A 26,946-nucleotide genomic window follows, 5' to 3' on the forward strand; every position below is an offset into this window, starting at 1 on the left:
TACCATTTCGAATCTGCCGTGCTTGAAGTGGAGTTGGATCGAATATAAAATTTTATTATCAAATACGCGACGGCATGAAAAAAGCAGATAAAATCATCGAAACTTGCAGCAAACAGCTACATGCCTACTTCCATGTCTTCCATTCGGTCCGCACGACCGTAGAAGTACTCCAGACGAAGGGATGCGTTTGTATTTCTTGCGTGGCTATGAGCATGGTTAGTGTATCGTGAGCGATGACGTCGTACTGGTGTCTGTGGTGCAGCGTTCTCCATTGTTGCACGGAATGCGATTTTGAAAAGTGAAAAAAGTGGGCGCGAAGATCGCCCAACTGCAACCTTCAGGAATATTCGATCCAATTCAACTTTAAGCACGGCAGATTCGAAATGGTACTTGGCATATTGTTGGGTAGTGGAGCCATTTCCATTGGTAGTATGGTACATTTCAAAGGGTGTTGCGGCACTATGTGTCAATTCTATTGGCCACAAGGCCAAATGAATGGACACATCGCCCTTTCGAATGAGCGCCAAGCCAACAACGTTGAAAAAAGTCCCAAGTCAATAGAAAAAAGGTGTAGTATTAATTATTTTTTAATACCGGTAGTATCATCGGTAGTATCATTGATGGTTCTCCAAACGTATTGCACTGAAACGACGAACGACGGCAATCCACGATGGAGAGGATATCTAACCTCAGGTATCGACATGTGTGACACTGTGACACGACGTGTAACTTCGTCTCGACGGAGAAGACGTGCGTCGTATACGTATACATGTATGTACACTCGTGTTGCGAGAATCAACACTTGATCCGATGTGAGACAACATACCGGTAACGTTACATTAACTTACTTCGTCGTCAGCGCAGGAATGTAGATGAAGGATGCAAACTTGGACACAATACGAGTATGGCGGGTGCTTCGTTGGATGGCAAACTCGACGTTTGGGATGAATAGTATGTGAATTCACCGTAGAAAGTATCCCAAGACAACGGCATCCACTTCCGTGAATGCGCCTAATGATTCGTTGGACGAGCCAGCGTCTTCCGTGTCGAGAGAGATCGTGGACACCATCACGGGCTCGATGTGTGCAGTACTGGCCAGCAGTGACGTCTGCTCGAGCAGCTCCCGGCCGTGCCGCGCGCAGTACCCGCCGGATCGCGCACACCGCATGCAATCGTTGGCTTTGCATCGCCGTCCTCCACCGTGGGCAACGCACTTTTGATGCCGCTGTGCATGTTTGGTGCATCCGTCTTCGATGCACGTCTTGCGAAGGGCAGGGAGTTCAGCATGGCGGCTACAGAGCGGACCGCGACGCGCGTTGGCCCAACAATCAGGGATTTGGCATCGCCGCTTGGCGCCGTGGCGTACGCACAGGTGGCGGGCGTATACTTGGTTGACGCACAGCGGGGCCTGGCACTTACCTTTGTGCTTATGCAAATCGCATTTGCCGTCCCGGTCGGCCAAGGCCACGTTGGCGCACCCGCTGAAGCAACACCCGCGTAACATTGGCGTGGCCATGATAAGATTGGAAAGTGGGATGCAAGTGAAGTCCCTCGAAGAGCTTGCTCGTCGTCGACTCCATCATCGAAGCAGCACCATGCGGTGACGCAGCAGTGTCGTTGTACGAAATGGTGAGACATCTCGTGCGGCTCCGGATACTTGTCCGGATAAACCGATCCACACCGTGTACCAAGGCCGACAGGCGGCGTCAACATGACGCTGCTGCCGTCGATACGTGTCTGTTGGTGACAACAACGTTACTGTGGAGCTGGCTGGATACACCAGAACTATGATAGGCATGGCAGAAGCATTGTTGATGTTGCATACTCAGCGTGAGGGGGGAATGATGTGTATGCATGTATGTAGCCATGAGAAGAACCACCAACGACCCACGCCGCCAAAGCTGCACGCGCTGACTTTGCAAACGAACAATTGCTTCAAGGGTCGTTCTCTCGAGGCAAATATGGGGCGAAACAGATAAACGTGGCTTGAGGCAGCGATTTCTTGATGACGCTCTTGGCGCAAACGAGTTTTGTAATGAGTACTATTTATATACCGTGTAACATATATAGATTTGGACAGTGGCGGGCAAGTATCCGGATACGGATAGTGTAAATTTCAATATGCTTACAACAATCAAGTGTAATAATCCAAATATATAATTTTACAGAGGATTATATCATTTTACAGAGGAGTCCAAATCTATATGACTGTCTAAACCAATATACGTTACACGGTATTAGGAGCGTTTCAATCGTTACGATATAGAATAGAGAGGGTTTCCACTGCACGATTCAAGCACATAACCACAGTATCAAGTAACTTTCTTCATAGTACTGTAACGTTGATCCTCCTAGTGTTAGCACAAGAAGATTTCGTACTGTAATGTATATCCACACCATCTTGGCGGCTACATGTATGTTCTCTGTCGTCTTCTCTAACGTTATAGCAAACAAACCCTGCGGCTGCAACGGCTAAGAGCGAACCTTGATTGCATGAACTCGAAAATGCATGTTTTAAGTTTTGCAAGTTTCAATATACAATATCTTTAAATGGGTGTATAACCTCTCCGAGATCGCGCTTGGTAGGCTACGACCACGACGAAGGCCATGATCGCCCCCGCCAGCATCCTCACAACAACCACGACGGGCATGTTGTGCTCCACAGCCGACAGTTTGGCCCGTCGTGCGACTTGCGTTTGAAACGTCGACGCCAGCTGCAACATGTCGAGCGCCGAGTCGAACGAGAGCGTTTCAAACGCGTGGATATCCAGGCCTGGAAACGTTGTCGCAGACATGTTGGTGACGGAGCAATGTGGAAATCCCTTGATGAGCGTTTGGACTGCGCCGTACGCGTCCCTGCACCGCGAGTTCTTGCGTGCGTTTTCGAGCTTGGCGACCGGCGGGATTTCTGACAGCTTGGCGAGGTTCATGCCCATGGAGGGAAGGCACATGAGCACGCTTAACTTGGTGATTAGACGCATCGCGGACTTTTGAATCGCGGCAAAGTCGCACGGGGTGGGCACGGTGGGGTACACGGCGACCTTGACGGCGGACGCCACCATGCTCCACGTCACATTTGGTACGACGCTGAGCTCCAAGCACCGTTGCTGCGCACTCAAGGTCTGCATGTCTTTGAAGAGCGATTGGCAGTTGGCAGACGCGATAAACTTGTCGCCTTGGGCGGCTGACGGGATGACTTTGTTGGATAGCTGCTCCGTGGTGATGTTGGAATCGATCGCACACGACGAGAAGAATGGGCTGGCTTGGGTCAAGTTGACCGCGGCCACGTAGTTGGACTCGATACAGTGGTCTAATGGAGCGGCGGTGGCGGCAAAAGAGATGACAGAGAAGACGGCAATGCTCTTCATGGTGAGAATTTGAGTGTGTGATGCTTTGAGTGGCAACAAAGCAGTGGGGTCGAAGGACGAACGCACAGGATTGGCCAGTCTACGTTTTCGTAGCCAATCAAATGTTGGTATTTGATGTGCAGTTGAAAGTGCAAGTTGGGGCGGCAAGATGATTTAGATTTAACGTTACTGTATGTCTCTCCTACGTACAGTAATATTCTGAACTTGTAAGCTTACACAAATTTCCCAATTTTCCATGGTTCGTTCAACCGAACACACAAACCAAGTTGAGACATTTGATTGGCTAATATCCACTTTGCCCTTTCAAGTAGAAAATCGAAATTGGATTGTAGCCAATCAGCGACAATTAATTTCGGATTGACCAATGGGAGAGATTCGTGCCAAGTTCGCCATACCGTACGTATACGTAGCTACATAGCTACACCCGTCGAGTGTAATTAGTTCGGATTGAGAATTAGTGCGGATTCAGATTTGGGTCCGGCACTGGTCCAAGGGTAGTTGTCCCGATTGCACCTACTAGTATCGTGTGGTCATTTGGGTCCTCGACCAAGCCAGAGCACGCCGTCTCGAGTTCGGTCCACACTAATAATACTACGTAGTAGATGGTGTTGGAATTGTCATATTTTGTGGTTGGTAATTAGTGTCGTTGGTGTTTGGGGTGTATCGCGCGATGCCCAATTGCTTGGATAGTCATCCAATACAAGTACTAGTATGGTTTAAAATCCCACGCACAAACATAACTTTAACAGTCTATACTAATTCTCTATTTTCAAAATTGGTGCGGTCCACACTAATTCTCCAAGCCCATAATTAATGCGGATGGTTAGATAAGTGTGAATTCGCTATAAACTTCCAAAATTCGCGTGATTTGACTAATCAATATTGAATCACTGGAGTTCTGATTGGTTGAATATACTTATCCTTTCTGTAAGAGCCAATTAAATCCACACAAAAATGGATTAGCCAATAGCGTCGATCCGTGATTCGATTCGGGGGCGAGATTCGATTCGACGGCGGAAGAAAGGAATTGAGGGTCCACACTAATAACGAGGCGGATAATTAGTGTGGACCGCATCGCAAGAGGAGGGTCCTGGGTTCAATTTACTGTCCAAAATACGCCGCGTTTTATTCCAAAAGACTCACCCAGGCGTGGAGAAATCGACGAATGTAGGTTGGAAGTACAAGTGGAATATGTGTGAACAACTTGACGTTTCAATGGGTTGATTTGAATCAAATTCTCGGACGGTGAGATATTATTCATAGAAATTGCACGTTTAACTGTAAACCGGATGAATCTCCAAAATTCGCTACGTTTTATTCCAATGACAATGTAACCTTGTTTTCTGTATCGTATACATACATCAAGGTTAAACATGATTGACACCCAGTAGGTACTTGCATCACTCTTGCCTTCGTCAGTTGAGTCTTTGACACATGAAGTCGTTCTCGATCTTGGCGATCCTTCTTGCGGCAGTCGCCGCCACCACCACCACCACTGCGGCGCCGTCCACATCCACTGCATGCACGGAAGCACAGTACCAGGTCGTGGACTCCGCGTCCAAGTCGAGCTGGTACCATGGGTTGTGTGCGTTGAGCATTGGAGTGTCCCGTGAAGCGCTGGACTCGCACCAAGTGCTTTCGGAGGAAGCGGAAGCCAAGTTTGCCGAGTCCACGACCTGCAAGTGGCTGTACGGCGACATTCGAAAGGCCGCCGCGACCCAGCAATGCTACGAACTCGACTTGATCGCGCACCACATCACGTGGCCGATGGTCGTGGCGTTGATGGACGTCGAATCGTACCCCAAGGTGAACGACACCAAGTGCTCCAAGGTGCAGCTCACGTCTGCATTTGCTGGCCTCGCGCTCCAACCCAACTTCTACAGCTGCATCGGCACGTCGTCCAAGGACCTGTTCACGGTACCCGACCACGCCCGCGTCGACGCCTTCCGAGCCAACCCAAGCTGCGCCGACCTGTTCGTCCAACTCCAAGAGGTCGTCGAAACTCAGCCGCACTGCGCCATTGATAACAAAGGCACGGACATCCACGTCCTCACCAAACTCAACTGGAACGTGACGCTGGACTGGCTCGCCATCCTCGGCAACGCCACCACCGCGCCGGGCGTCCCCGGCGCGGTCAAGTTTGCCGCCTCATCTGTGCACCCGTCGTCGCAGAATGTGACGGGGTGGCTCACTGCAACTCTCGCGGGTGTCGGGGTCGCGGTACTGGCGGTGGTGGTGCTCAAGAAGCGTCGCGCGACCGCCGCGGCGGCCGCCAAGCGTAGCGAAGAGCGGATTAAGCTGCTGCGCGTGTAGATCTATCTGCATCAACCATGATATGTAATAACCATCGAGAGTAAGAAGCAGTGGGTGGTGCACTAGTCTGGACACCGGGTTCCACAAACACGACAAAGCCGTTTCCATACACTATATTAGTGTGGCTTACACTAATAAGGCACCGTGGCATCCTGCACACTAATAATGGTCGGATCGTTTTTGTCTCGACACCTAAGTGATATATCCACAGCATCCGAAACAACCAGCACCGCTGCTGAAACCCTCCATGTTCATGGGGTGGTGCCGTCCGCTGGAGAGCCCTCGTCCAGTAAACCCTTCCTCGGCCTCATGATGCCTCTCTTCGTCTCTCACATGTGGCTTTCTCGTAGAGCAAATTCGACCACTTCGGTCGGGAGTCGTCGCGCGCGGCCAAGCTCTTGCTGCATGTGGCGACAGAGAAATCCATAGATGTGGACGTCGTCGATCACGCTGTCACAAGTTGTGGACACGACACATTCACAGTGCGTGTGGTCGTCGCTTCCTGTTTCAACGAGTCCATGTGACAGGGTATCCTTAGGTCTACATCATCGTCGTCACCATCAACGGCGTCGCGTCCACCGTGCTGCGGCGATATCGACAGTTCTTTGCCCTCCACGAGCAGGTATGTCCTTCTCCCAAACCTTATCCTTCCCATCGATCGACTAGCTCCGGCAATCTGTCTATGCTGCTGCGTCCACAGCCTTCCCCGACCGCCTCGTGTTGAACAACCGCAGCGCCGCCCTCGTCCGTCGTCGCCAAGACATGCTTAATGTGTACGCTCATCAAAGCAACACATCCAATATTCTACAACACCCCCATAGGTACCTCAAAGCACTGGTGGCAGACGACTCAGCAGGATCGTCGCATCCCCTTCGCACGTTTCTGGGGCTGGAAGTCGAAGGGAACGACGCCAGCCAGTACGTTGGGTTTGAGTGGACCCATCGCAGCGGCCGATTCTCATAATATAAATCTACCAACTGCTGTCTGTACTTCGTGTGTGTTCCCTATTCGGAAGGAGTACACTGTTATAAGTCATGCACTACCGGTGCTATTAGTACGTACATACTGTAGTAGTACTATTAATAGGTATGAATAATACTAATGTACGTAATATTACGAAATCCTATTGTGCTTTCGAGGGTTTCTCGTTCGATTTGATTGGCTACCTCAGATGAGCTCAAAATTATTAGCCAATAAAAACTCAATGAAGAAATTCAACCAATCAGATCGATTGTGGATCGGTTTGCGCGATTCAATTGCACCCCCTTCCCAAATATTTGTATCAAATCGACAATACATACAAAGATATTATATATATTTACACTGCTGCACTGCTAGTGTACTGGCAGGAATTAGAAACGGCACTTCGCGTACGAAATATCACTTTAGGATTTCGAAACAAACCAATATATGTACCCAACACAATTTATTAGAGTCGGAACCCCGGCGCTCAGGAACCTACATAAGTATAGCGTATAGTTAAGTCCGCTAGATGCCAACGCAGCTAGTATGCGGCCGTGCCCGCTGAATGATTTTAACTTTACAGCGTAATATCAATACATAAGTATAGCGTATGTCGTCTTCGTTCTCGGGCGCATCGCCAAGGGTTACCTATCGCTAACCCCTCGTAATGCGCGCCAAACCCCTCAAGAAAATCAGAAGCAAGCCTACCACGGCTACGCTGCGAAAGGCCGCGCACCCCCACGCACATGCAGAGAACGTTCAAGATGCGACCAACTCCTAGCACACTGTTGCACATCGATTTCGCGTAGCAACTAGATCCCGTTTGTGTGTTGCATTGAGCAAATCCCTTTAACAATATATGGGGGCACATCCATCCTCGGGACATACCTTCAAACCGCCGCAAGTAATCCGATTTTGGTTTCAAAAAAGGAGTCAAACTGCGAAAAGTGTTTCTCCACCCACTGCGTTTTGTTGAGTGCAATCGAATTCACCGAGTGTATTGTGGATTTATTCGATACGAATTTCGTAGTCGAATCGAATCGCTCGCCGCCGAATCGAATCACGAATCATCGACGCGATTGGCTAATCCATATTTTTTAGTGGAATTGTTGATTGGCACTTGAAGAAAGGACAAGTATATTCAACCAAGCAGAACTCCGGCGTGATTCAAGATTGATTCGACAAACCACGCGAAGTTTGGAAATTTATAGCGAAATATTACAATAACGTTATCTGCAGAACTGACATATGTATATAAACGTTTACTCCGGAGTACTATTTTCCAGGTCTTACATGTTTTCCAGCAATATTTCTCATTCGCATCAAAATATTATTTTCCAAATATTTTATCACCTCCCATTTGAAAAGGGAATTCACTGTGAGAATATTATTTGATCAAAAATTGCCTGAGGCATCCACACTCGGCCTTAGGGCTCCACAAGTGAACTTGCGGGAGAAAACAACGTTCTAACGACTTATTCCTTTTTTTCTCCATGTTCCCAAAGACTCGCATTATAAAACTGACACCATAAGTTCGTGGTGAAATGTCTGGATGGATGCCTCTAATCTTTCCTGAAAATCCCCAGAATATCACAAATGTTAAGCGTCAGGAAAAACATAGTACGCCAAATCAGCGTGTTTATAATTGGGTCAAATTAACTGAAAACGCTGGACGATTATTCCTGATTTCGGAGGCACGTGTTTGAAGAATACCATTTTTTTTACATACAAGCTTGTTCCTGGCAAAACTGCCGTTTTTTCTGACAAAATATCATGGCATCCAGACCAGCCCTTACTACACAAGTACTGTACACACTCCGGAGTACTAGTAGTTACTACGTAGTACTAGTTAATTTCTACCGACTAGCGTACAGTAATGCTACGTGCAAAGTGTTGCATTAAATATGTACGTAGTACATTTTTTAGTACTTCAAGTATATATTTACTTGCTAAACACCTCTAATAATAGACCGTTTTAGCAATTACCCGTAGTAGTACTACATACTACAGTACGAAGAATTACTTTTTACCGGTGGGTGTCTGCACCATCTTGGAGCTCATGCGGCGCATCGACGCTACCGAATGCTGCTGATGTTGCTTACCGCGATAAAACCTGGCCATCGTGTCCGACGTCAACGTGTCCATGATGATGTCAAAGCTCGAGCGTCTCCGGCGGTTGTCAATGCCGAGGATGTTCCACTCTTGGTTAAGCCGGTCCAACCGCTTCACGGACGGCAAAGTGGACAACCTGTCGCAGGTGGCGTCGATCCAGGCCTTGAGATGGTCGATGTTGGCTTGCAGTTGCCGCCGGTCGGCCTCGGTCACGCGAGCCACGGACGCCACCACTTCCCTGCATGACGTTAGCACACCGAGGAGTATAACGCCTTCGTGGGCGATAGCGTCATATATACAGGCGTCACCAAGATCTACTAACTCGATGGTGGTGTCGATGGTCTTGTCCAACAACTGCGTCAGAACGTATCGCCTGGCGTTGTCGTCGTCGACGGTGAGCAGAAAGTTGCCCATCGGTCGCAGCAACTCTTGCAGCAACTTGGTCATAAACGCCGCATGGTTGGAATTCGTCAGAGGAGTTCCGCCATTCCCCTGTATGCAAAAAGACAACATGGATTCGCATGTGTGAACCTTTGATTTGTACCCCCACAAAGCATAGACACTAGGCTGCCGAGGAGCCCACAACTATGACAGCAACACCGTTCGCACTTACCATGATGGCCTTTTCGGCAACCACAGCATGAAACGAGTCCCGAACAACCTACAGAGCGTAGAAGTTCTAGTCAAACGTTCGACTGCAGCTATGGGAATCATAAGCAACGTACGACGCCGATGGCATGAGCCCACTCTTCCGTTAACAGCGCCAGCCGCAGCTTGAGGTTGGCATTGATTTCGTCCAATGGCAACGCTTCTTCCACGCCGTTAGTCGTGTCGACGTGTGCCAGCAACGCATCGACGCGGGCGGTGACCCGCCACAGCAACACGAGGATGCCACACAGCCCCACGACAAGGTCTGGCGTTGGCGTTTCATTGGGCCACACGCGTTGCTCGTGAAGGATGAGCAACTGCAGCACGAAGCGCAGGGTTGGAGGCAGCGTCAAGGATGCGATCGCGATGTCCGACGACGATGCGTCCAGGATCTCCATCACGACGTGGGCCAGCACTTGGTGTCGGTTTGTCTCGAGGATGCTGTGGACACAGCTTGGCTGAGACAGTGTCTCGACCAAGTAGGCGTGGCGTTGAAGGCAGTGCACGTATATGGCGCCAGGGAGAGGCGGGAACAGCTCCATGAGGTGTCGCGGCGGCGGCGACGGGGATGGAGGCCGGTCGTGCTGGGGAGGAGGTGTGGAAGGAACATCGATGGTTCGCGTTTTGATGGAATCGGAAGGCTCGGACGCCGCTTTGAGGATGGTATTCGAGCCGTGGCGGCTGCTCCCCCGAGCCGGTGGCATCTTGTTGCAGTAGCGCCAACGTCGAAAAGTACAGTATAGGGATGAATCGGCTGGCAGTTTCACGACGATTCGTGTCCAAAAATCAGTTACTACATAGTCGTGCCAGTGGGTTTACACGTGCATCGTTGCCTTCAACAGCGCTGTCCACAGGCAAAAGCCACATGTTTCACAAGCATGTGGACAAATTGAAATACGTACAATGTGCAATCGGAAATAATAGTATGGTAATACTCCCAAGGACGTGAACGATACATTCTGACGAAACGTTTCAACATCGCGAACTATGCACGAGTGGTTAGAATGTCGGTGCCTTCACGGTCTTTCCACTCGTTGTGGCTGCATGCCGACATTGCTGCCTGTCGAAGTCGTCGCGATCGATTGGTATGATTGCCATGTCGGAGAAGAACGCAGTGGCGGGAGATGGACTGCAGGCGATAAGCTGTTGCTGTCGAGTGCGTCCTGCGTGGCGTGTGACATAGTTTTAAATAGTGTGTTTTGTCTGATATTACATTCTACGCTACAGTACACTGCACGCCTGGCGTGGACGCATTGACCCGCGCGACGTACGTCCTGCCCAAGTTCATCACGTGGTTGGACCAGACGTCCTTGCCTGGGTAGACTGGATCCAGCGCGGCGGCGAGCGCGAGCCACACCCGGCGCTGGAAGCTGACCATGGGTTCCTTCATGTTGATGGCTTCCAGCCAATGCTGGTACCCGTAGAAGGTCGTGGTGGTCACGCAGCCCTGCAGCCCAGGCTCGGCGGCCAGCGCATCCGCAAACAACTTGCCAGTGCCCACATGCAGCTGGTGGTCGTTGCCCTTGTCAATGAACTCTGGCACAAACGCCGATACTGACGGTACCCCAGCCGTTTCCTTTCGGATGATGTATCGGATGACGGCGAGGACATCCGACAAGCTCGAGTACGCTGTTTCGCCTGCGTTTAGCGCTCCCAACGGGACATACAATTTCTGTGACGGGGCATTATTCCCAGGAGAAGGTGCCATCATCGACGTCAAGTTGAACTCGCTGAGCCGAAGAAAGTAGTGGACGGCATTTCCGATCGTGACTTTGCCGATCGTGTGGTTGTAGATGGACACGACTTCGTCCTTGCGATTGGTCGTGTAGAACCCGGCCTCTTTCAGACAGAAATCCGTGACCGCCAGCGTCCCGACCTCCCGCGCCTCCCACCACCCGTCCGTGCGGTTGGCGTCGCCGGCGCTCGTGTACACAAACACAGCTTTGACGTTACGATCTTGAAATGTCGTGTACAGGGCGTTGGCCATGAACAGCTCGTGGTCGTCTTGGTGGGCGGTGCCGTACACGTGCACTTTGGTCGCCATTTTAGAGACGAACTCGACAGCCGCTGGCGCCACGGTCGGGTTGTTATTGGTGGACTTGACCTTGAGGGAAGGCACGATCCACCCGGCGGTGGCCATCGCGGTGGTCGTTGCGGCCTTGAAGAGCGTGCACTCTTGGGACTTGTACAACATCCCCATGCACGACAGCGTGCGGTTGCATGACACGAGGCAGTCCGTCTTGGACGTCGAGTCGGCCGACCCCACATCTAGGGCCATGGACGGCGGGGGGTTGTTGAGGTAGCACAGCTGATGAGCGAAGTCGTATGTGAAGAAGCTCTTGTTCAACGCGCGGGAGATCGTTGAGCACTCCTTGACCGACCACACGTCGGCACGAAACACTACTGTGGTGTTGGTCGCTGCGAAGACGAGCGTGTTACTCTTGGGGTTGGACTCGAGTAGCGCCAGGAGTGGCGACACGAGCTTGAATACCTTGGCGAGATCGGGTTCCGGCAGCCAGTGCGAGTTATTTCGGTACCAGAATGTCAGGTTAGCGGTGCCGTCGATGTGCAGCCCTGTCGCGGTGTTGGACGCCAACTCTTTTTTATGGGGGAGAATGAGCACGACCGTGCATACCACGACGCCGAGCGCTATTACGGACGACCAGACGCATCGGCGCCGACGGGAATGTGATAGGTCTGTGGGGCTAGGCGCAAGTGGCTCCAGCAGCGGCTTTGGGGCTTCCATGTGTATCGAGGAAAAGTGTAAAGTGGTATGGGCGCCAAGATATCTCCAGCGCTGTGAGGTCTAATTGATCGACCATCAACAGCCAATGGGATCTTGGGCAGTGTTTGATTCGTATGATTCGAAGTAGGAACAGCCAATGGGATCGAAGGCGGAACCTGATTGGTAAGAATAGTAGAAGGCTACCTATGCCAGCTCAAAATTGGACACAGTCGACCAATCGTATCACGTCAAAAATAGAGCAGCCAATGAAGTGTCTATATGGAATGCAGACACGCGGCCACGAATAAAAGTCCTTTGTTCTGACGTTATGTACGTACAGTTGTATCACTTGACCCCCGTCCTCCCAAATTGCTTCGTTGACGTCATACCTTGTGGTACTTCGAAATAGCACTTCAAATTTGTATTGGGATAAACTACTTCGAAAAGTAGAATACTTAAATCAATACGAAAGTTTTGTACCACGGGGCCACTTATTCCGTCGTTATCTGTAGTGCTGATGGTGGATTGTAAATCACACGACATCACTGTATTGACGCTACTATATTACATACTGTAATATAGTAGCGTCAATACAGTGAGTTTTCGGACACCCACATTTGAGATGACTTTTGAGGAACGAATCTCCAACTCAAAAGTGAAAAACGTTAGAAATTATTTTTCTCTGTTCGATATACAGTGGCCTTACGACTTCTGATCAAAAAGTGAGTTTTCGAAAAGGCCACGATATTACTACTAGTACTACTACGTAGTACTATGTAACGTTATGAATAGTAGCATGGAAGAGTGGAAGAACAACGTCTTAATACTTCGAAGTATATCCGGAATCCGGTTAAATTATGGTTTTATCGGTGCGCATAGCAGTGCCTGTGAAAAAATACTAACGTTAGAAAAGTTTAGGACTTAAAGTGGGAGAAACGGGCACATCAGGATGCCTTAAAGTGGGGAGCAAGCGTAACAATGGGTGCCAAACCGGCAGACAATCGATCGCTGTAAACTACAGCAATGTCTTCATTTACTTCTCTCGTCGTTGGAATCAATGGTAACCGCATAGACCATACAGTAATGGTATACAAACGTTCATACAGTTCAATTTGCCGAACTACCTTAATTGGAACAAAAACCACATTGATCGAAATTATCCACTTTGTCACTTTGTGACCAAGTTTAATGTGTCTGAATGAGAATAAGAATATAAAGGTAATGTCTATTGGCTGCAACGCGCAAAACAACCAATTTTCGCGCTGTAAATTTGATTCGTCATCGGGATTAACACAAAATAATCGAGGTTTATTTAATTCTTCTGGGGCCTTGGTCCTTTTGGCCACCTGTGGTGTTGCGTGAATGGAGGGCAGATATAACAACCGCTTGAAGCTGCAGCCCCTGGAAAAGTACCATTAAGTGACGCATTGGTATTCTATTCCTGAACCTCACCAATCGCGCTTCTTTTCTCGGGGTTCTTCACCGTGAACTCGAAGCGCCAGTTCCTTTTGCCAAATGCATCATGTTCTGGCAGAGAAATTTTGTCTTTGTAACAACTTCAGCCAATGATATCATTGTAATTTTCAGATTAGCCAATCATAATCAAGTAAAATGTCCCCTCCAATACGGAACAAATGCTTTGTGCATATGTCCGCAGTAATTTGAAACAGAGGATGTAATACTACTATTAATATATATAGTTGTAGTACTACATAGTACTTTTAAAGTAGTATTTATGTATACTCCGGAGTAGTAATTACTGGTAGTAGAGTTTTGGGGGCCTATCTCACTGTCAACTCAGAAGTGTAACGTTTGTGAGGGTTACACAACTACTACGTAGTACTAGTATAGTACTATTAATAGTATATTTTACCGTAAGCGAATTCGACGAACGGCATTTCTCGCCTACAAAACACATACTCAAAACACTTGAACACACTATTGGGGAAGCTATGAACTCCCATGCAGTCGTTTTATTGAGTGTGTCTACGAAACGGATCTGACCTTTTCGCCTTTCGCGCTCACACCAAACACTATGTCCACCAGACGTCGTACACAGCAGATTGGCCGTAGCGAGTGCGTGGTTAGGCTAACGTAAAAACCAGTTTAAGATAACGTTTTGGGGGCGTAGTCAAGGCGCACCGCTTTCACTGCATAATCGAATTATCCGTTTACACGATTTAATTTGACAGGAAAAATTTGTGACTGTGTTTACTTGTCCTCACATTTTGATAACCAATTTGGTATAACTTTTTATCTTGAAGTACAAATGTATGTGTCGGCGGATTGAAATCCTGTCTTTAGGGTACAGTTAATATAATTTACACAAGGGTAGATTTGTTGAGATTGTAATTCGGTTGTGGAAGTATGTTCACAGAGCTTATTGTTAACGCTCGATACAACCTCAGATCCAACCCAATGTGGCCGGTGTCGACAAGGTTACTTCAAAGGCAATCTTGAATGACTACTATCAACGGCTTCTACGCTGTTTTGACATTTCATTCACGTGACGGGATAGTCGCAATGGTGGTTATTACTTGGTGTTAGGTACAGTATATAATCATATTCCATAGAAGTGCTGCTATCTTCACCACGCCACCGCCACCGATGACTGACATTCGTAATCCTCAAGTCAAAACAGGTGAGCAGTCAGTATTGTGCATTTCACCCAAATTTGGACTTGCCGCCAAGTAGCATTTGAATTCATTTGACTTAATTTAAGTTTCTACAAACTACCAGTTTACAATACAAAGATAAGCACATATTAGATTTTGCCCAATGCCGAGGGACTGGGGCGAATCAATACTTTGGATCGGCTGCAATTCGACATAACGTGATTTGATTGGCTTACGTGGTTCTTGAATCCTTGCCCTCAAGGCATTCGATTCTGCTGTTGTTTCGATTTGAGAATGACAGTTTATGATTATTGTGGATTTGGTACAAATTTCGAGACTCCGTCGAATCGAATCATGAATCGACGCTATTGGCTGATCGAATTTTGAGTGGATTTGATTGGCTCTTAAAGAAACGAAAAGTATAGTCAGCCAATGAGAACGCCAGCGTGACTCAATATTGATTGATTACAGTAGACAAACCACGCGAAGTTTGGAAGTTTATAGCGAATTACTATTATATATTGTAATTTACTGTTAGTACGACTAACGTTACGGTAACAGGACTGTACCGTTAACGTTAGTAATACCGTAGTAAGGCCAGCGCTGACCACAAAGTATGACCAATGCAATCTCACCATATGAAATTTACCTCATCTTCAGACCAATCAAAATCAATTTGAGAGTCATTTATATCCAATCAAAACATGACTCACGCTTCTGCACTGCACGAGCGAGACGAGACAACCGACATGACGACGACAACCATGTACTTGGCAGTGATCACGGGGACAGTCCTTGCGCTCCTGGTGCTGGGATACGGCGTCCGCTTCTATCTGTCCCGACGTAGGCATGGCGACTCCTATCGCAACCTCGACTTTGGGGCCGCCACCATGAGCAGGGGCGACGTACTCCAGCGCGAAGATCTCGAGGAAAGTTTTGTGGAGGAGGGGCGGATCGAGTGGCAGTGTGTCGTGTGTGCACATATGAATCACCCGGACAAATCGATTTGCGCGCTGTGCGGCGCCACGGAAGGTCCATCGTCGTCTCCCATCGTCATATAACGTTTCTCTGTCCGTAGTGATGGCCACGCATCCGTCGAACGCGACGTCCGCCATGCTCACGAGTAGCTTGTTGACGAAATCGTTCCTCATGCACTCGTTTCTCGACGGCGTCGTAGACGAAGACGGCCATCCATGTCCTCCGTCTTCGTCGTCAACGCGGCATCCCATCCCGCGCCTCTCCCTCCCCGAAGCTCGACAGCGAGCGCTCGTGTACCGCCGCAACAACATGCAGCTCACCCAGCGACAGCGCCAAGCCAAGCGGCGGCGCTTGTGGCAGCGCGCACAACTTCCCACCGGCGAATACGTGTGGGTCCGCACGGCCACGTTCGTCAACGCCCACGGCAACCGCGACGACACGTTCTTGGTGGCCATGGCCGCAGCTGCCCAATCAAATCCGTCTAAGCAGCAACTATCCCAAGCAACGACCCCAGCAACTCTGCATTCCAAGGAATCGCTGGACGAGATGCTGCATCGGAAGAACGCCGCGTCCTTTGGGTACATTGTCAAGCAAAACAAGGAAACGGGCGACCTCGCGTGGAGTCGGGCGTCTCTGCCAGGTAATTAATTACATGGGACTCGTCGTACCCATATATATATATTTGTATTTAGTATGCCTCGGTAGTTGAAAGTACTTGAATTATTATTCGTATATATTTATATAAGATTAGCTGCATTTGCTCACCGGGAAATGTTCATTGGGTGTACTAGTAGATCCTGGATGGTTGAGCTGTTGATGCATGTGTGAAACCATGCATTCGTGCATACTAGCACTATATATATATATAACATAGTATGCACGAATGAATAGACTGGTATTGATAACTAATATATATAAGCTATCAATGTAGCCTTTGAATATATGTGTATATTATATTTGCATTGTATACATGTGCTTTGTACACAATGGACCCTTATTCACCCAGGTAGAGTGAGTATTCTTGGCCTGTTTAGATGAATTGGACTAGTTATTTATTACAAAGAAGAGAGATCATTCGTACATACGGGACATTCGACTGCTTGTGCCGCTAGTTGTATATGATGGACAGTTGACGATTGTGATATTTTTATTAGGTCGGCAGCATTTGGAAGACATTGACGAGGACTTGACGGACGAAGGAGGGCATGAAGTAGACGTGGAAGGCACGATGGCGCTGCCATTTACGGCCAAGAAGACGTGGTTTGTCAAGAGGATCAAGCAGCTAGTGACACTGCGCGTGGACTCGATGTTTGCTATCCGTACGTTTTAGCCCCAAACGAAAAAAGACTCGACTTTTGTAAAAGTGTGTGTATCCCTCGATAGATCGAATTGTTTGTTTGGACTGGGGTTTTGTATATATTTATCTGAAATAACCCATGTCACACTATTTGTAAACACACATTAATTATCACTAATTCGACGTGGACGATTACATTTTGATTGGTCACTTGATTCGTATTCTGGGTTTTGATTGGTCAGTCGATGGTCTGCCGAGTTGGGGATGTGATGCTCAAATACAAATCGAATTGACATTGGATTTGTCCTATATCTCATGCAATATATATAGCATTAGATAAGCGTTTGAATACATATATAATATATATATAAAAAGGGTGGTCGTGGTGTATGGGTACTTTGGTCCAGTGCTGGCGTCATGGCAGCAAATGTACGACATTTCTTGATATGTCGTGGACGAAGTATCCAAATGTTGTTATTGTGGTATGTTTGATACGAATTTCCAGACCCCGCCGAATCACGAATCATCGACGCGATTGGCTAATCCATATTTTTTAGTGGATTTGATTGGCTCTTGCAGAAAGGAAAAGTATATTCAACCAATCAGAACTCCGGTGTGATTCAATATGGACTAGACAAACCACGCGAAGTTTGAAAGTTTATAGCGAAATATCACAATATGGGAATTAAATATTTAGAAAATTCTTGACAAAGATTATATTGTTCAATATACCTCGATAATCCTTATTTCAGGTCGTAATTACTGTTGTTGTTGATTGTAGGAGTACGTCGGCAGTTTATATTTGAGGACTCGGTCAAGCTACTGCAGCACTCGATCGTCGCCGGTCGTATTCGGGAATACATGCACATTTCGTTCGAAGGCGAAGAAGGCTTGGACGCCGGCGGCATCTTGCGGGAATGGTACGACGATATATTGACGTTTCGGCTAAAATTTGGTTGACTTTTGTGCTGTTGTCGACGATATATTGACCTTTCGGCTTACATTTGGTTGACTTTTGTGTGCTGGTTTGGACTGAGTTTGTGTAGTATTATATACACCTCAAAATCGCCAGTGGTGATGACGGGAATTGGCACTTTATTACTTTCAGTCACTCTAATTAAAATGTTGGTTGGGTGAACTGATGATTTCGTACAATCTGATTGGCTAAATATTTATGCACATGTGGTTGTGTCGATACATACATTCGGCACGTGGCTCGCTCTGATTTGGAATAAACCTTGTCAAAAAAGCCGTTCTAATTTGGACTTTCGAGTAAAATCGAATGAACTTGACAAATGTATTTGAGAATGATGTAGCCAATCATTGTATACTCATCAGACATATCATCCAATCATCGTTTAGACAAGTGTTCATCTTGAAATGTGTATACCATACACGGAATAAGCTTAAAATCTGACTCACCTCGAATCAGCTGCCAAGACCAAATTTCATTCAGCCAACATGACAGTACAACGAAGTATATATATATATTTTTATATTCCACGATGGGGTTCATCTAGTAGTAGTATGTTTCGTATGTTGACTTGAGGAATATAATCTTTATTCTTGGGTGTGGGCACATTGCTATACCGTTCAACTCTGGTAGCGAATATCGCTATCAAGTAGTGAATCATATATATCCTGTGTTTATGTTAGTGTCGTTGTGTACTGTACCACTATTGTATTTTGCACACTTTTTGGGTATTACAACGAATCGCCCGTTATGCTCCAGTAGTAGTATTACTCACTCAATCTGGGCATGTACATGTATTAGGTACCTATTGGTATGCCACGAAGTCTTTAGCGCAACGTTAGGCTTGTTCTCGACCACGCACGCTGAGAACCAAAGCTACTGGATCAATCCAGCCTCGGCGCTGTCGATGGGGCCTCGACACTTGGAGTACTTTCGATTTGTCGGTCATTTGCTTGGCCGCGGCATCCAGGAAGGCCTTGTACTCAACGCGTACCTGAGTCTGCCCCTGCTCAAGCACATCCTGGGCGTACCCATCTCGTTTTCAGACTTGGAGTATTTGGACCAGGACTTGTACAAGAGCTGCGTGTACGTCCGTGACCACACCGGCATGGACGCGTTGAGTTTAACGTTTAGCATGGTACGGGGATGATGATTTATTTATTATTTATTTGATTCATTTATTTTTTATGGATTTGATTGATTTACTTTTTATGGATTTGATTAGTTTATTTTTTATGTATTTTATTGATTTTTTTTTGGATTTGATTCATTTATTTTTTATGGATTTGATTATTTAATTTTTATGTATTTATTGAACGTTTAGCATGGTACGGGGATGATGATTTATTTATTTTTTATGGATTTGATTAAATTTGATTCATTTATTTTTTATATGTTTGATTAATTTATGCTTTTTGTATTTGATTAACTTATTTTTTATTTATTTATTGATTATTTGAAGTTGGAGTTTTGGTTGCGGTGCCTTGAACCGGTATTCATGGCTTTGTTATTGTGGGGTACTATTAAAAACAAATATATAGCGTACCCGTCCTTTTCTTCGTGTTTTGGTTGTTGTTTTTATATTGTGCTTTCGAGTGAAATTTCGTGTTGTGGCGTGGTTTCTCGTTGAAATTTAAATCGATTTGATTGGCTACCTCAGATGAGCTCAACATTATTAGCCAATCAAAACCTTCTTAATGAAATTCAACCAATCAGATCGATTGTGGATCGGTTTGGCCTCTCCCCAAATTTGTATCAAATCGAAAATATTTGAGTTATGTTTATCGTATTGATAATTCGATTCAAATGTGGAGCTGCTCTCAATGAGCTGAAATCACAGGCAAATATCGGCCGAGACTCGATCATGGACCAATCAAACACTCGAATTCAAAACCATTGACCAATCATATTCCAAGGAACCAACCACTTCACCACTCCTGATACATGGATTGTGTATACCATATATATAAATGTTCGTGTCGACGGTTGAAATTGATTCAAATAATATCGACCTCAACCTCCATCTATGTTTGCTCGAAACGCCAATAATATATATATAATATATATATATCAATATATATAGATGGGCAACCACGGCGAAGAAATCGATCTCAAACCCAACGGCCGGCACATTGATGTGACAGACGCCAACAAACTCGAGTACTTGAGCCTCGTATTGGAGTACAAAATGCTGGGGTCGATCGCCCCCCAACTAAAGGAATTGCTCCTGGGACTGTACGAAGTGATCCCCCGGTCCATGCTGTCCGTGTTCGACTACCAGGAGCTAGAGTTTTTCATGTGCGGACTCCCCAACATCTCTGTGCCCGACTGGCGCAAGAATACGACCGTGCGCTTCTTCCGTGACCACTCGGACCAGCAACACGAGGTGCTCGAGTGGTTCTGGGCGGTTGTTGAGGGCTTTAATGACGTGGAGCGGGGCCGCCTGCTGCAGTTTGCGACGGGGTCGAGTCGGTTGCCGGTCGAAGGGTTCAAGGGGCTCACGAGCTCGGGCGGCCAGATCTACCCGTTTTCGATTCAAATGGTTGACCGGGGACCCCCCCCTGCTGGCATGTGCCCGAAAGCGCACACGTGCTTTAACCGGTATATATATATTATATACATGATGTTTAGAAATATGAGTGGGCTGCTTTTGTATAAATATATATATATATATATTTGTCGTCCAACAAATACTTGTGTGTGTAGGATCGACCTGCCGCTGTATCACAACTTGGACGAGTTGGAAAACTATTTGAGCTTGGTACGTACGTTGTTATAATATGGGATGGTAGACTTACTACTGGATGTGTTCAGGTCATTCAAATGGAAATCACGGGGTTTGGGATGGAATAATATTGTTCGTCGGAACAGTAGTATTGGCACTATTATTTATAAAAGACCTACTAGTACTACTATATTAGTACTACTTATGGCTAGAATCAATGGACATTAATGGCGTAATATTACGCCTTCGTCGGTAGATGTGTGGTGTTACGAGGCTCTAGACATCGGACGTGTTGTCGGTCAGTTGCCACACACTAGTAACTACTACTAGTATTGCTGCTACCTATTAAATAGTACCCGAGCACAGAGGCAAGATAGCCACAGCCATCGCACAAGCGAGACCGTAGAAGGGCCTAGTATGGCCAATCTAGTACGGTACTATTACGTACTACACTCACACATATGTATGACGTTATGTACGTTACTATTAATAGTATGACGTTATGTACTACTAGTATATGTACTACTAGTATGTACTAGTATGTGTGTAGGTAGGTATGGAATGTAGCGTTCCGCGATAGCCAATAGACTTTTGAAGCCAATAGACTTTTGAACTAGTTGGTTCGTATGCTATCGAATCATCTCGTTGTCTTCCAACTTGTCATTCCGTGCTCTATCTCGCCTACAACAAGGCGGTTTGCTCGTGTGGGCGGCATTCATGTGACAAGGTTCGACCCCCCATCATCGTTCGTTGATGTCGCCACACTGCCACCACCATCCCCACAAAGCTCATCAGTCCAACACATACAAGGGCCACCGCCGGAGGAATTCCTTTGGATGTTGTGGCAGTCCACATTGCACGGAGAGACGAGTGGAGGAGGGTTGAGCTAAGCGCCGCCTGGTGCATGTCTGTCGCTAGCACGACCCATGGCACGACTTGGCCGATTTCGACTAGGTCCACGGCGTGGATGTTGATGCGTTGGACATTGCACGCTGGGAATGCCAGCACTGTATCGCCTTCGCTTGGCTAAACAGCGCACTACAAGCCGGCGTCTGGCCTGCGAGTTTCCATTGCGGGGACACGGGCGGAGTGTGCGTCATGAAGTTGGAGGCGAGACCGGTGGCGGCGACGCATGGAAGGAGGTGGGAGCTCGTGGAGAGAGTCATGCCCTTGGACTGCAAGGCGTCCAGGTCGCAGTCAATGGACGCGCGGGGGTACCCAACAATGTGGACCGCGGTCGAGACCATGTTCCATGTCACGTTGGGCAGCCAGTCATGCAGTTCCACGCAGGTGGAGCCGGTAGTGACATTCGTGACAATGTACCCGTACAAAGTTTTGCATGCCGTGCTGTTAGCAAACGCGTCAGCTTGCAGCAACGTAATGTTGCCAGCAATGACGTTCTCCAACGATTCTCAAACGTCAGTTTCGCACGATGATTGCTCGTGGCTGCCATCACGCGAATGTACCCAGAGCAGTAAGGTCGTCGAGGGTGCACTTGGACCGCGACTCGACTGCCGCGGACGCCGCGCTAGTCAAGACGGCGGCGACCGTTAACAGGCGTCGCATCCTCATCGTTGATGTCGTTGACGAGGCTAGTTTTGTGTCGTGTGCTGAAACCGTTGAAGGGTAAAATTCGTTTAAAACGTACAGTTATTAAAGAATAAAGGTGTTGAACGACTGCATCTTGAGGCAAGTGTACTTATATATGGAATATCCTGTAATAATTAATATTGACGGTTTCACAGATTATTCGAAAACTACAGGAAGACCACGATGGCTGAAATGTTGTCACAGCTTCCTTCTTCAAGGGCGGCGCCGACGAGGACTTCGGCCGCCTGCGCTCGGTCCGACTCTGACAAGGCCAAGATTAGGTCCACGGCTGCTTGGTCTTCGAGCTCGTCCCACACCCCATCACATGCCAGGATGAAGAACGAGCACGACGCATCCAATCTACACCCACCATCACGTTCATGATCGACGTAGCCAGGACGTTACATGGATTTGGACGTGTACGGGTGCGCAATAACCCACTTCTTCAACGCGCTATCGCCAAACGATCTAGTACACGTACATGAGAGACATCTTCTCTGCATCGCATATATAGAATATGACCTCGACACCGCAAGAACGCCAGACACGCGGTTGTGAATGACAAAGCCACCAGAGTCACAGACACGGACAGCTTCCGAATGCAATTCTGCTTTGTGGTCCTAATGATCTATCCGTATGACGAACAAGCCAAGGGGGATGGCGGGATTTCATCATCGAGTGAAGAATTTCGTACCTGCGTCAAGCGCTCTGCGGTCCCATTGCGGCACAGTACTATTCGGCTGAAAACGCTCACATAAGGAGGAAGGCATCATGGCGACGACATGCCTATACCTGTCGCCAACGTTCGCGGCATACAGGACGCGATGGTTGTCTTCGTCCCGAAGCAAAGCAATGGCCGCGGTCGACCCGGCGTTCTCGGCCGCTGGCAATTCACAGCAATCCATGTCCGCCACAATAAACGCACTACCATCACCACGACGTTCGTAAGAAGTCGTAAGAAGAATGCTGCAAAGCAAGAATGGCTTGTTTACCGTGAGATGCATGTGGCAACGTCGGTTCGCCCGGCGTTGTCGACGTGGGCCAGTTCATTCTCCAACGTCACGTGCAGGTTTTCTTGCAGATATGCCGATATCTCTCGCCCTAGAGTACCGTTAGACCCAGGTTCTTAGAGGTGTCCTCGTCTTACCTCCGTGCCCGTCGTACAGCCCAAAGAAACCATGCCTTGCGTTGCCGGCGAAGCCATCAACTACGCGAAGGGCGTCCTCCATGGACCTGCGCTTGCTTGGGTTCTGCAGATCACGTAAGTTACAACGTCCGTCGCATGGTTATGCACCCCACCATCTCCTCATGGATGCTCACAAGAGCACAGCAGTCCAGTGCTTCGCTTATGGACATTGTCAGCCGTCCCGCGCAAAAGTGAACCTCCCCCGAATTTGAATTTTGGCTTGCTCCTCGCGATATATTCATTCTCACAGGATTGTTGAATTCAGATATTTTTTCAATTTTTCAGAAACTACTGGTACAGTATTTCAGTATTTTGATATTAATTCGATGTGGCCGAAAGTTGGAACCGTTGGACGGCCGCGGAAATAATTACGAGGGATGGTACAGTTGTAGAGTACTTCTACGTACTACTAGTAGTAGTACTAACCATACTGCTATATCCTTTACGGGGATCGAACCCGTGTTTTTGCCGTGAAAAGGCAAGGTCCTATAGTATGGTTAGTACTACTGTACGTACACTGTAGTACAGCACGGTATACTGGAGCATTAATGAGTATAAAAAAAAAACATTTTGTTTTTATAATTTAAAAAATTATAAAAAAATAGACCTAATAGTCCTTGTGGCAGGGATGTTATCCGAACTATTTTCGAGGATTTTGAAAATACGTCAAAACTATTTCTTAATTTCTGTCGAAAACGTGCAAAAGCAGGAACGGACACGGATGAATCCTTCAACTCTCCCTGCTTTTGAGGTTGTGTTATCCGGATAAATCCACGTTTTAGCCAATCAGGAGTCGTATTTGCGTCCATACTTCAAAAAGCGTGGACGGGAATTGCAGACCAGCCCCTCACATCAATCCGGCCCTGTCAGAGGGGACAAAAATCAATCCACCCGACATCTCGAGCGAAAATATACCATTGGGATTTGACATTTACAAAATAGAATAAATACATGGAGAGGGCAGTACAGTACTAATTAGTAGGCAGGAGCAGTACAGTAGTGAGCAGCAGTGGACTGCAAAGAAACAGCCAATCAAAACTAGACTATGATTGCATGACGTTCCGTGACCAGATGTCTGCGCTGACTTCTACTACAGTACTGTAGTACTGTACTGTACCAGAGGAAAAACCACCAAAACCTCCTAACGTTACACAGCTTACAGACGCTGCTACCTCACTGACAGGCAGTGGGGATGTTCTCTAACAGAACAGGGTGTTCTGACTGAATAGAAGAACGGCTACGGTATGGATACGGTACATGATTTTGGTTCATGCTCATACATACTAGTACCATTGTACCTACTTACAGCAGTACATGTCCTATTAATAGGAGTAGTACTGGTATTGACTTTGCGACCATCGAAATTTACATTGTGCGTGGGTGGCTGGGTAATTAAGATTCAAGTGACCATCTATTAGTAGGATATTGGCCCACTGTACACTGTACTCCCCCAATGCTCTTGTTGTGTGTTGAAACGACGGGTCACTTGAACGCTTGAAGCTCAGTCGCACCTAATCGATTCCCTATTCACATTTTGTCATGTGATTGGCTGTTCTATTTTTTACACGGTCTGATTGGTTTATCCCATCCAATCACATGTCGTATTTGACCTTCAACAATCAATCCCCCATTTTACCAGATTTGACTTGGTTAAGTACGACGACTGATTTTCTCGACATATCATTGGCTGGTGATGGATCAAGTACTAATCATGCTGGAGAGATCAGACGCCAGTTGAAACAACAGTAGTAGCTCGCACCTCTCTCTGCATTACAGTACCCAACTCGCCCTGCTTTCTTCATGCAAGACCCCAAGCCCCTCCTGACACCGCTCACGGGGCCTTCGCGGCGCCGCCGGCAATACGTCTGGTCGGCCTTGATTGCTCTGGGTGTGGTAGCGTGTATGGTTGTCCTCTTACTTCCCAACAGGAAAGAGCTGGCGTCCAATACCGCGACAGGGCTGCACATCGACGGCACCGCTAACCTGACGTTCTGGTACCGAAATAACTCGCACTGGCTACCGGAACCCGATCTCGCCAAGGTATTCAAGCTCGTGTCGCCACTTCTGGCGCTACTCGAATCCAACCCCAAGAGCAACACGCTCTTCTTCGCAGCGACCAACACCACGGTTGTGTTTCGTGCCGACGTGTGGTCGGTCAAGGAGTGCTCGACGATCTCCCGCGCGTTGAGCAAGAGCTTCTTCACGTACGACTTCGTCCATCAGCTGTGCTACCTCAACAACCCGCCGCCGTCCATGGCCCTAGACGTGGGGTCGGCCGACTCGACGTCCAAGACAGACTGCCTCGTGTCATGCAACCGTACGCTGTCGTGCATGGGGATGCTGTACAAGTCTCAAGAGTGCACGCACTTCAAGGCCGCAACGACCACCGCGATGGCCACCGCCGGGTGGATCGTGCCTTCCCTCAAGGTCAAGTCTACCAATAACAACCCGATCGTGGCGCCAGCGGCCGTCGAGTTCGTCTCTAAACTGGCGACCAAAGTTCACGTGTACGGCACTGCCCACCAAGACGACCACGAGCTGTTCATGGCCAACGCCCTGTACACGACTTTTCAAGATCGTAACGTCAAAGCTGTGTTTGTGTACACGAGCGCCGGCGACGCCAACCGAGCGGACGGGTGGTGGGAGGCGCGGGAGGTCGGGACGCTGGCGGTCACGGATTTCTGTCTGAAAGAGGCCGGGTTCTACACGACCAATCGCAAGGACGACGTCGTGTCCATCTACAACCACACGATCCGCAAAGTCACGATCGGAAATGCCGTCCACTACTTTCTTCGGCTCAGCGAGTGCAACTTGACGTCGATGATGGCACCTTCTCCTGGGAATAATGCCCCGTCACAGAAATTGTATGTCCCGTTGGGAGCGCTAAACTCTGGCGAAACAGCATACTCGAGCTTGTCGGATGTCCTCACCGTCATCCGATACATCGTCCGAAAGGAAACGGCAGGGGTCTCGTCAGTGTCAGCGTTTGTGCCAGAGTTCATTGACAAGGGCAACGACCACCAGCTGCATGTGGGCACTGGCAAGTTGTTTGCGGATGCGCTGGCCGCCGAGCCTGGGCTGCAGGGCTGCGTGACCACGACGACCTTCTACGGGTACCAGCGTTGGCTGGAAGCCATCAACATGAAGGAACCGATGATCAGCTTCCAGCGCCGCGCGTGGCTCGCGCTCGCCGCCGCGCTGGATCCAGTCTACCCGGACAAGGATGTCTGGTCCAACCACGTGATGAACTTGGGCAGGACGTACGTCGCGCGGGTCAATGAGTCCACGCCAGGCGTGCAGTGCAAGGGATAGGGGGCACAAATACCGATACCAATTATTGGTATATTTATTTACTGTTAAGAAGTACATACGTGAAAAAAGCAAGTCGGTACTGTATCGAGCGCCGTGTATAAATGTATGTAGCGGTCGGTACTGTAGTGAGGTCGATTTGAT

General features: G+C 48.0%; 10 protein-coding genes across 15 annotated transcripts; 5 read left to right on the top strand and 5 right to left on the bottom strand.

Annotated features, from left to right (window-relative positions):
* Positions 1–961: 961 nt before the first annotated feature.
* Positions 962–1,516, bottom strand: H257_12419 (hypothetical protein; the record flags this gene model as incomplete). The annotated part of the gene is made up of 1 exon (XM_009839600.1): positions 962–1,516. One exon carries the CDS (start codon positions 1,514–1,516, stop codon positions 962–964), a length of 555 nt encoding a protein of 184 aa, XP_009837902.1.
* Positions 1,517–2,494: 978 nt separating this feature from the next.
* H257_12420 (hypothetical protein) lies at positions 2,495–3,382 on the bottom strand. Its single transcript, XM_009839601.1, has one exon. It carries the CDS (start codon positions 3,366–3,368, stop codon positions 2,547–2,549), a length of 822 nt encoding a protein of 273 aa, XP_009837903.1. The 5' UTR covers positions 3,369–3,382; the 3' UTR covers positions 2,495–2,546.
* Positions 3,383–4,773: 1,391 nt separating this feature from the next.
* On the top strand, positions 4,774–5,858 carry H257_12421 (hypothetical protein). The gene has a single exon (XM_009839602.1). The coding sequence runs from the start codon at positions 4,803–4,805 to the stop codon at positions 5,679–5,681; it is 879 nt and encodes a 292-aa protein (XP_009837904.1). The 5' UTR covers positions 4,774–4,802; the 3' UTR covers positions 5,682–5,858.
* Positions 5,859–5,867: 9 nt separating this feature from the next.
* H257_12422 (hypothetical protein) lies at positions 5,868–6,668 on the top strand. Its single transcript, XM_009839603.1, has 5 exons — positions 5,868–5,970; positions 6,032–6,163; positions 6,220–6,303; positions 6,348–6,454; positions 6,503–6,668. The coding sequence occupies exons 1-5, from the start codon at positions 5,929–5,931 to the stop codon at positions 6,642–6,644; spliced, it is 507 nt and encodes a 168-aa protein (XP_009837905.1). The 5' UTR covers positions 5,868–5,928; the 3' UTR covers positions 6,645–6,668.
* A 1,861-nt stretch (positions 6,669–8,529) lies between these two features.
* On the bottom strand, positions 8,530–10,137 carry H257_12423 (hypothetical protein). Its single transcript, XM_009839604.1, has 4 exons — positions 9,482–10,137; positions 9,370–9,417; positions 9,079–9,248; positions 8,530–8,994 (listed from the first exon to the last, which is right to left on the bottom strand). Exons 1-4 carry the CDS (start codon positions 10,106–10,108, stop codon positions 8,664–8,666), a joined length of 1,176 nt encoding a protein of 391 aa, XP_009837906.1. The 5' UTR covers positions 10,109–10,137; the 3' UTR covers positions 8,530–8,663.
* A 459-nt stretch (positions 10,138–10,596) lies between these two features.
* On the bottom strand, positions 10,597–12,228 carry H257_12424 (hypothetical protein). Its single transcript, XM_009839605.1, has one exon. It carries the CDS (start codon positions 12,148–12,150, stop codon positions 10,621–10,623), a length of 1,530 nt encoding a protein of 509 aa, XP_009837907.1. The 5' UTR covers positions 12,151–12,228; the 3' UTR covers positions 10,597–10,620.
* Positions 12,229–15,448: 3,220 nt separating this feature from the next.
* On the top strand, positions 15,449–20,970 carry H257_12425 (hypothetical protein; the record flags this gene model as incomplete). Of its 3 annotated transcripts, XM_009839606.1 has the most annotated exons (8): positions 15,449–15,776; positions 15,823–16,362; positions 16,877–17,041; positions 17,801–17,939; positions 18,794–19,130; positions 20,076–20,593; positions 20,699–20,753; positions 20,807–20,970. In XM_009839606.1, the coding sequence occupies 8 exons, from the start codon at positions 15,449–15,451 to the stop codon at positions 20,843–20,845; spliced, it is 2,121 nt and encodes a 706-aa protein (XP_009837908.1). In that variant the 3' UTR covers positions 20,846–20,970. The 3 variants fall into 3 exon arrangements, with proteins under 3 accessions (XP_009837908.1, XP_009837909.1, XP_009837910.1); XM_009839607.1 differs by having other exon boundaries at positions 20,699–20,970; XM_009839608.1 differs by lacking the exons at positions 20,076–20,593; positions 20,699–20,753; positions 20,807–20,970 and adding an exon at positions 19,833–19,934.
* Positions 20,971–21,350: 380 nt separating this feature from the next.
* H257_12426 (hypothetical protein) lies at positions 21,351–22,181 on the top strand. Its single transcript, XM_009839609.1, has one exon. It carries the CDS (start codon positions 21,716–21,718, stop codon positions 22,151–22,153), a length of 438 nt encoding a protein of 145 aa, XP_009837911.1. The 5' UTR covers positions 21,351–21,715; the 3' UTR covers positions 22,154–22,181.
* Positions 22,182–22,407: 226 nt separating this feature from the next.
* Positions 22,408–23,697, bottom strand: H257_12427 (hypothetical protein). Of its 4 annotated transcripts, XM_009839612.1 has the most exons (8): positions 23,607–23,697; positions 23,455–23,557; positions 23,300–23,408; positions 23,100–23,231; positions 23,002–23,047; positions 22,830–22,927; positions 22,713–22,775; positions 22,408–22,667 (listed from the first exon to the last, which is right to left on the bottom strand). In XM_009839612.1, the coding sequence occupies exons 1-8, from the start codon at positions 23,661–23,663 to the stop codon at positions 22,475–22,477; spliced, it is 801 nt and encodes a 266-aa protein (XP_009837914.1). In that variant the 5' UTR covers positions 23,664–23,697; the 3' UTR covers positions 22,408–22,474. The 4 variants fall into 4 exon arrangements, with proteins under 4 accessions (XP_009837914.1, XP_009837912.1, XP_009837913.1 ...); XM_009839610.1 differs by having other exon boundaries at positions 22,408–22,775; XM_009839611.1 differs by having other exon boundaries at positions 22,713–22,927.
* A 1,576-nt stretch (positions 23,698–25,273) lies between these two features.
* H257_12428 (hypothetical protein) lies at positions 25,274–26,885 on the top strand. Its single transcript, XM_009839614.1, has one exon. The coding sequence runs from the start codon at positions 25,294–25,296 to the stop codon at positions 26,803–26,805; it is 1,512 nt and encodes a 503-aa protein (XP_009837916.1). The 5' UTR covers positions 25,274–25,293; the 3' UTR covers positions 26,806–26,885.
* Positions 26,886–26,946: the final 61 nt, after the last annotated feature.

This window comes from Aphanomyces astaci (assembly GCF_000520075.1).
Source record: "Aphanomyces astaci strain APO3 unplaced genomic scaffold supercont1.40, whole genome shotgun sequence".
Classification (NCBI taxonomy): domain Eukaryota; phylum Oomycota; class Saprolegniomycetes; order Saprolegniales; family Verrucalvaceae; genus Aphanomyces; species Aphanomyces astaci.